This window comes from Anopheles ziemanni, chromosome 3 (assembly GCF_943734765.1).
Source record: "Anopheles ziemanni chromosome 3, idAnoZiCoDA_A2_x.2, whole genome shotgun sequence".
Taxonomy (NCBI): Eukaryota; Metazoa; Arthropoda; class Insecta; order Diptera; family Culicidae; genus Anopheles; species Anopheles ziemanni.
In genome coordinates this window covers 8,969,556-8,978,796 of record NC_080706.1, presented here as the reverse complement: position 1 = coordinate 8,978,796, position 9,241 = coordinate 8,969,556, and the positions used below count along the sequence as shown (strand labels likewise).

At 44.7% G+C, this 9,241-nt stretch overlaps 2 protein-coding genes across 2 annotated transcripts; both read left to right on the top strand.

Annotated features, from left to right (window-relative positions):
* The first annotated feature begins 903 nt into the window (after positions 1–903).
* On the top strand, positions 904–5,244 carry LOC131289953 (alpha-mannosidase 2). The gene is made up of 4 exons (XM_058319306.1): positions 904–1,052; positions 1,125–3,208; positions 3,324–4,410; positions 4,490–5,244. Exons 1-4 carry the CDS (start codon positions 948–950, stop codon positions 4,634–4,636), a joined length of 3,423 nt encoding a protein of 1,140 aa, XP_058175289.1. The 5' UTR covers positions 904–947; the 3' UTR covers positions 4,637–5,244.
* Positions 5,245–5,734: 490 nt separating this feature from the next.
* Positions 5,735–8,945, top strand: LOC131289725 (ionotropic receptor 40a). The gene is made up of 6 exons (XM_058319028.1): positions 5,735–6,352; positions 6,421–7,168; positions 7,235–7,730; positions 7,816–8,072; positions 8,133–8,193; positions 8,915–8,945. Exons 1-6 carry the CDS (start codon positions 5,735–5,737, stop codon positions 8,943–8,945), a joined length of 2,211 nt encoding a protein of 736 aa, XP_058175011.1.
* The last annotated feature ends 296 nt before the right edge of the window (positions 8,946–9,241 follow it).

Genomic DNA, 9,241 nt, shown 5'->3' with positions numbered 1-9,241 from the left:
CTTTCACGGGATCCACTGCCTCCAATGTTCCATCGGCTTTAACCGTTGGTTGAACAGCGTCCCAAAGGTCCTCGACTTCTAATAAAGTTTGTACGGCGAATTTCCACGTTGACCAATTCTCGCGTCCAATTAATCTTTCGATTCCGAGAGTTTTATTTAATTCCGCCATTATGGGATTCTGGGCCCATAACCTGTTAAAATGTGAAACGATTAGATTCGGATTAGCAGAGCAATCACGTTACACGTCCTGTTCGTTTGAGGGTTGAAGCAAAAGAGAAAGACTTTTATTCTCAGGTTGATGTCCCTGCTGACATTTGCTGTTCGTTCGTTTACATTTTCGGTTTGACTTCTAACGCGTTGCCTAATATTCAACAGAATTCAATGCATCTTGCTTGGGATGAACCAACCTGGATAGTAATCACCTTGGTTGGGTTCTTGTTTTGACAATTGCCAACAAAGTGCCGAATCGGAGAAATCGCAGGTATTGAAAATTTCAACACTCTTTTTACACCTTTTGGGGCGGAATTGTGCAAAAATCTAGCCCTGCTTATTCTCGTATCGATAGTTCTAAACGAGATACTTAGTACTTGCAGTGTGTGATATATTGTTTCCATAATTTACTTCGTTTGAAAACACGAAGGTAATTCTAGCGACAGAACTATGATCACCGGTGTTGGATAGCATGATAGCGCTTCGCTTGTTCAAACAATGAATAATTTTTGTTACACTTTATCAACAACCTAGCATTAATTGCTTTTTCATTTAATTGGACTACAATGCCCAACTTTCTAGTTGGTGGTTGTGTATCAATTCATTTTGACGGTATAGGTGTTAGAAAATTCCCTGCACTGATAACAGGTTCATACATGATTTGCCTTTTCTGATTCTAGCAAAGCGACGACACCGGCACTGAAAATTGTACAGTTGGTTGTTGATGACGTGCCAGCATGGTGCGAATACGGAGGAAATTTGCTTTTGTACTATGCGGGGTCGCTTTCTTCGTATTTCTCGTTCTATACATGGTGCTTAACTATTCCGTTCCCGAGCGTGCAGTAAGTGAATGATCTAGAGCTAAAATCCTCCATATTACAGCCACATTTCACAATTATTCTACTTTCCACTAGACTCAGGATCTAAGCTATCTGGAGAAAAAGATAAAACAATTGGAAAATGGACTGAACAAACATCATCAAGAATTTGGCAACATTCGAAAACAGATTGATACTATCCGTGGTGCGGTAGACGGCGGTGATGATGTGTACGGTGAGCAAAGTAAAGTCTTGGACCAGGCGCCAGTACTGGGTGACCGGGAAATGATGAAAGAGTCGGTGATTGAGGCGAACGGAGGCGGCGCAGGTACGTGCCCTCTCAGGACAGACGTTCTACCACAGCCGGACATACAGATGCTTAACCTGTACGACCGAGTGTCGTTCGAAAACATCGACGGTGGTGCATGGAAGCAGGGATGGCCAATCAAGTACAACCTTAGCGAATGGGACAGCTATAACAAACTGAAGGTTTTTGTAGTACCGCACAGCCACAACGATCCTGGATGGATACAGACGTTCGATGAGTACTATGAGCGACAAACTAAAGCCATTTTCACCAATATGCTGAGACACCTGGATGAAAATTCTGGCATGCGATTTATTTGGGCAGAAATCGTCTACTTCGCGCACTGGTATGATAAGCTTGCGGAAGAACAGAAAGACATCGTGAAGCGGTTGGTGAAAAATCACCAGTTAGAGTTCGTTACCGGTGGTTGGGTGATGCCAGATGAAGCCAATTCCCACTGGTACTCGGTTTTGCTGCAGCTAACAGAGGGGCAGACATGGTTGAAAACTCGTCTCAACGTAACGCCAGTGTCGAGTTGGTCAATTGACCCGTTTGGAGTGTCCGCCACGATGCCGTACATACTAAAGCAGTCTGGATTCGAAAATTTGCTCATTCAACGGACACACTACATCGTCAAGAAAAACCTGGCATTGAAAAAGCAATTGGAATTCCGCTGGCGTCAGCTGTGGGATACCCGGGGCGATACGGATCTTTTCACTCACATGATGCCGTTCTACTCGTACGACGTACCACACACGTGCGGTCCCGATCCCAAGGTGTGCTGTCAGTTCGACTTCAAGCGACTCCCAGGTCAAGGGCTCACCTGCCCTTGGAACGTTCCACCGAAACAGATTTCCGATCAGAATGTGGCCGAACGGGCGCAAACTATCGTCGACCAGTGGCGAAAAAAATCGGTCCTCTATCGCACCCGGAACGTTCTCATTCCGCTAGGAGATGATTTCCGATACACAACCAGCGTTGAATGGGAAGCGCAAAGGGTGAATTTCGAGCGCCTGTTCGACTACATCAACAACGAACCATCGTTGAACGTTGAGGCCAAATTTGCCACTTTGCAAGAATACTTCGACGCAGTACGCGCGACAAGCAGCAAGTCAGGTGGAATGGAGCAGTTCCCATCGCTCTCGGGCGATTTCTTCACGTACGCTGACGTCAACCAGGACTATTGGAGTGGCTACTTCACCTCGCGGCCGTACCACAAGCGTCTGGATCGTATACTGCTGCACTACATACGCTCGGCGGAAATGCTTCACGCTTGGAACACTTGGGAACCGGCTGCCGAGTGGGCGCCTCTGTCAGATCGCCTGGAGTACGCCCGACAGCAGCTGTCGCTATTCCAGCACCACGATGGTATCGCCGGCACGGCAAAAGATCACGTCATGGAGGACTATGCAAAACGCATGACGCGTGCATTAGAGAACTGCAAATTTGTCATGCAGCAGGCCGTGTATCGGTTGCTAACGAAACCTTCCATCTATCAACCGGACCCATCGTTCCACTATCTTTCGATCGATGACTCGCGAACGGTGAACGGGTCAGACAGTGTGCGACCGATGATTATTCTCGGTGAGGAACTTCCGACGAAACAGATTGTGCTGCACAACTCGCTAGCGTATACGCGATCTGAGGTAGTGGAGTTCTTCGTGGGCAGCCCGTTCGTGTCGGTACGAGACGGTAATGGAGGAACAGTTCCGAGCCAAGTTGCACCAGTATGGTCATGGCACACGCGCCCAGACGGCGTCAGTCAACCTCAGCCTTCGAATACGAAGTTTCGTCTGCTTTTCCGAGCAAGCGTCCCGCCACTTGGTTTGAGCGTTTACACAATTCATTCGCAGAACAGTGTAGACGATTCACAGTAAGTATTATGTATAGTTTAATAGTTCAATAATTTACTTACCCATGCCTCATCAAATCCCCCTGCTGTGGGTTACAAGCAAGTTGCTTTACAAGCTGTTTTCTTTTTATTGCAGTGGTGTTACATATTCAAAGGTGAGCATTTTGTCGAAATCCCCGTTCACAGTGAACTTGGCCAGCGGATATCCCGAAGAAATAGATCACGCTATACCGCGTGAAGTATCGCTACGCGTAGGAGAGGAAGGATCACCGAGCGCTGCTTTCAACTCGAAAGGATTGCTAAAATCAATAACGATCGAGAATAATCAAGCGACGGTACCCGTGCACCTAGAATTTTACCGTTACGGTATGCAGCTAAGCCAGGGCAAGAGCGGTGCTTATTTGTTCCATCCTGCCGGTAACGCCACGGTTCTTGAGTACGAGCATCCAATTGTGCTGATTGTAAAGGGCCCGTTAGAGGCGAGCATAACAGCTGGTTTACCTTTTGCCGTGCATCAAACGATCTTGCGCGACGAAGCCCTCGAGATACGCAATTTGATTGATATCGGGCAGCGAGATAATACCGAAATAGTGATGCGCTTGCAGACGAATATCAATAGTGGAAACATGTTCTACACTGACCTGAATGGGATGCAAATTATTAAACGAAAGCGCTTCCAGAAGCTGCCGTTGCAGGCGAACTACTACCCGGTTCCATCAACCATGTATATCGAAGATGATAATTATCGGCTGACCCTGCTCAGTGCTCAACCGCTCGGCGGTTCTTCTTTGAGTTCTGGCGAGATGGAAATTATGCAGGATCGGCGTTTAACACGCGACGATGATCGTGGGCTTGGTCAAGGGGTTCAGGACAACTTACCAGTGCTGCATCTTTTCCGCTTGGCACTGGAGGCACGTGAGTCGTGCACGAAGCCCGATCCAGATTATCCGACCGGGTTCCTTACGCTGCCCACTTACATGCTGCAGCAAAGTTTACTTCATCCGTTAGATAAGTTTATCTACAACGAAAACGATTGGACGGGCCTACTGGCGGATGGTTTCGGAACGCGGCACGAACCTTTGGAGCGCGGTATGGAAGTGGTTGCGATGCGAGAACTGCCGCACGTAAGATTCGGTCGGACCACGTCCGGACATCCCATAGGGTTGGTGATCCATCGGACCAACTTCGAAGACTGCGGTTCGGAGGCAAACACCGAAGGCTTGGTAAGTGTATTCTTTGAATGACTGTGCCTATGACACTGACTCTATCCTATATCTATCTTTGTCCTTGTTTCGTTTACAGCTTAATATAAAGAAGCTTCTCAATTTGGGAGACGAGCACGATATCTTCACTGCCCCTTTGACGCTTCTGAAACCCCAGGAAATGGTTCAATCCGACGATCTTACTCTCTGCCCGATGGATGCCAAAGCGTACATAGTGAAGCGATAGAAATTTGGCAGCAGAAACTATGATATTTAACATTTTACGCGTAAACAATTGAAAAATGTCTCATATTTGAACCTTGCACGCAAACATTTTACAATTAAATGCTGCATTTTGCGCATCAGAAGCACTGTACACACCCCAAACAAGAAGGTTCTATACTAAAGCATGTGAAGTATCCGAGTATGGCTGATGGGTGTGTTTAAACGAATGTACAATGGAGGGATTTTCTTTGTAAAAGATCATCCAACTCTTATTTCTTAAGTAGCTGGTTAATTCTGGTTTTCCCAAGTTGTAGTTCGACGGCATTCGTAAGTAAGGTAATCGATGTTCGAGTACAACAATCTTTATTCCAGTGAGCTCTTTTATTTAGTTTGTTTGCCTATATCGTGTGATTGTTTTGTGTGGGAATATCATATAAAATTTATGCTTACAACCAGAAGAATACTGAATTTGTAGTTTGAATTTGGTTTTGTGTGTGGAAAAAATCAACAGTCACCGAGAAACTTATAACCGAACATTGCGCTCACGAACTTAAACCTAAGTTAGGAAGAATGAATTAGTTGCTATGTATGCATCAAATGTACACTGTAGATAAATAATAAAACCTCACACCCTCTCAATATAAGATACAAATGCTATTGTTACTCTTACGTTTATTAAAGTAACTTTTTGATGGTTACCACAATCTGATCCTGTAGTATCTGAAATAAAAGCTTCCTGAGCAGCAAGAAACTGTAAGACACTCTCCCAGCACGACCGTTCATCGCCTTCTATCGACACGAGTGCTTTCATAATTGTAAACCACATGCGCGAATTGGATTGATGGACAGGTTAACGATATGAACTACTTTCTTGGGAGATTTGGTTGTAAATATTTTATGCTTTCTAAATGAGTTTGCTTTCTTCGCTAGCTCGGACTCTGTATAAATACCCATGGCCACTTTAGAATCTTTACAATCGCAATCAGGTCTGAGATCTTGGTCTGGAGCCACGATGAAATACTACCAGCTACTAATTTTACTTGAAACTTGTTGGATATTGCATGGTGGTAAGTATTTGGATCAGATAACGTAATTTTGTTTTATCAATGTAAAGAATAAAATGTTTGCAGCATCACCGAACGCTGGAAATCTTATAGCTGTCTACGAAAAGTCTAATCAATCAGGCATGATAAGAGGCATCTCGGAGATGATCAACCTCTTGTCGCCGAAATCACTGGTGATTCTGGTGCAGAATGAAACGAAAATCGATCGGCTCGATAAGTTAACCGTTCTCATCCATCGCCACAGCATTCCGACCTGCGTTTACTATGATCTGGAGGGGTATTTTAATTTAATCGAGGAAAATCTTAAGCAATCTCTTGAGACGACTTCACTCATTTTTTGTCATCCGGAGGACATGCTACAGGACATCATCGGTAGACGGTTGGCTCATCGGCTCAGTCTATTCATCTTCTACTGGGGTGCGTCACAGTTGCCGAAGCGACTGAATAGTGCGTTGCTGAAGGAACCATTCCGTGTGGCAGTGATAACGAATCCTCGACGAAACATTTACCGTATATTTTACAATCAAGCCAAGCCGAATAATCGTGGGGAAATGTTGAGCTCCAACTGGTTCGATGGAAACGATATGACATTCAAACGCGTACCGTTGCTACCGTCTCCAACGGAAGTGTACAAAAATTTCGAAGGACGCATTTTTAGCATCCCAGTGATTCATGTAGGTGAGAGTGGAATTTATTTAAGCATGTGGAAATGGAATAACATCTCCTTTTTTTCGTACCGCAGAAACCACCATGGCACTTTGTGTTGTATGGAAACACTAGTGAAATGGTTGGTGATGCGACCAACAGTTCCAATTCCGAAGTAGGCTTCGAAATGGACTTGGAACGAAACGTTACCGTGGAAAGCGACGAAGCCTACTTCACCGTGAAAGGTGGACGGGACCACAATCTGATGCAGCTCATCGCAGAACGGATGAATTTTAGTTTCCAGTATGTGGAACCACCGGAAAAAATTCAAGGCATTGCGCTTAGCGCTGAGGACAATGCCAGTTTTTCTGGCGCATTGGGGATGTTGCAGAGGCGAGAAGTAGACCTGTACCTGGGCGACGCAGCCGTAACCTGGGAACGTATGAAAGCGGTCGAGTACTCCTTTTTCACCCTCGCTGATTCGGCCGCCTTTGTAACGCACGCTCCACGCAAACTAAACGAAGCGTTAGCTCTGGTGCACCCGTTTCAGTTGACCGTGTGGCCACCAGTTATTATTACTATTTTCATCTCTGGTCCGATCTTGTTCCTTATTATTTCAACGCCGTTTCGCTGGAGGCGAATAAACCAACCGAACAGTCGTAACGATTTGTGGTTGCGAAAAAGAGCTCGGAAAGGCAAACCAGCTTTCTATCATCTACGATACATTGAGGAGATGAATTATACCCGCTTTGCGACAAGGCGAATCCATTTAATGGAAGAAAAACAAGATTACCCTAGCCTAGAACGATGTATTTGGTATACCATCAACATTTACCTTCGCCAATGTAAGTTTCCCTGAAATATTCATAGATGTACTCCATAACATAACTAGTGTGGTTTCGAAATTTTAGCGGCAAACATTCCGTTCGACGGCCACCTGGCAAGGTTCTTCTCAATATTGTTATGGCTATGCGCTACTTATGTCCTCGGTGATGTGTATTCCGCTCAGCTTACATCCCAGCTGGCACGCCCTGCACGCGAAAGTCCAATCAATACCCTTGGCCGCTTGGAACATCGGATGGCTGCGGATGGTTATCAGCTGCTTGTAGAGCGCCAAAGTGCTTTTCACGCAGCCTTGGTCAACTCGACTGGGATCTTACAGCGTCTCTACCGTTTAACACGCCAAAGATCGATCAACGATTCATTTCTGGTGGGCTCAGTGGAGGAGGGCATTCGGGTCCTGCAGGATGATCCAAAGTTTGCTGTCTTCGGGGGTCGTGAAACATTGTATTTCAACACGAAACGATATGGCGCCAATCGGTTCCAGCTTAGCGAGAAGCTGTATACGCGATATTCCGCCGTTGCCGTGCAGATTGGATGCCCGTTTCTGGATAGTTTGAACGATGTGTAAGAAACATATATCAATCCTATTGATTAGTATTCTCCTAATACGATATTTTAAAATTCTTTTAAAACTGGCATCCTTTTTCAGTATCATGCGATTATTCGAGGCAGGAATCATAGAGAAAATAACCATTGCAGAATACGAGCGTATGTTCGGTCGTCAAAGTGGTGGTGTTTCGCATGCGGAGGAAACTGTCCGATCAGCCAAATCTACCAACTCCGAGTGCGATGCGGAAGGCATCGGTGGGAAACGCAAATCGGATTCTAATGAAAAGTTGCAACCGATGAACCTCCGCATGCTGCAAGGTGCTTTTTTGGTTCTAGCATGCGGTCACTCTTTGGGAGGTTAGTGGAAGGATTTAAAAAATTGAAAACGTTTTAATAAATTTTCACTCAACATGATAGGAATTTGCCTCTTCGTGGAACGGCATCTCATTTTTATAACCCGATGTGGAATGACCCTCAGGCAGCTGTGGAATCAAGGAAAACAAATACTCACCCATTTATGTAGTGTGGTCAGAGGTCGTACTTTGAAAGTTCAACAGTGAAAAGTCTACACGAACGTATTAATTTAACAAGTTCATATTATTTATTAGTGCAGTTGTTATGCGATGGAATCCGCCCTTATGGCTTAGGCACAGTATCACTGTTTTCCATTGGTTTCAACGCGGAACCCTAAGTTTTTTTCCGCTGAACGTAGCTTCTCATTATGTTGAGTGGTCCGGGATAATATACTTTCCATTAGGGCCATGAAATCTTCGTTCTGTTTTTTTAAATAAGATGTTGCTTGTTTCACGGGTTTTTGTAATTTTTCTTCTTGCTCCTCATGTTGCTTCAGTTTATCGAAATACGGTTTGTAGCGTGCACTGCTTTTCTTCTTGTACGTTTCATGCACATTGTTCATTGCATTTTTCAATCCTTGGAGACTTTTTCTTAATTCTTGGTTTACTGCGGAATTCAAAGCAAGAACGCCATTCGTGGATTTATTTTTGTCTAGCTGCTGGCTTGCTTGGTATTCATTACTGCTCCCGACATGGCCGATCTGCACGACTGTTTCGCACCTCTGCCGACGTCTGATTTCAACTTCGCTAGCGATGTTATCTACAACCTCCACGGTTTTCGTGCGAGTATATTGAGTAACACCTTTTTTATTCTCCATTCTGTTTCTATGTGCTTTTGAAATCCAGTAACAAGTGTGATGAAGGATATCTGCCGTAATGTGCACAGCGCGGTGTCCGATGATCAACTGTTTGTCATGGTCCAACAAAAGAAAATTCTATAGGATCGCCTAGGGCAACGGGAGTAACGTGTGCTCGCCTGCTTTGTTCTTCGGTTGTAATAAATTTGAGCTACCATTTATATTTTTGCAAAAAATCTGAACGAAGCAAAACTTGTAACCTTGCAACAAATCCGAATGAATGGTTTCAATTAAACAATTAAAGTATGAATTCTCATATTGCACAATGTTTTAAAGATTTTCACAGTTTTCGGATTACCTACATTTTTTGTGTTTT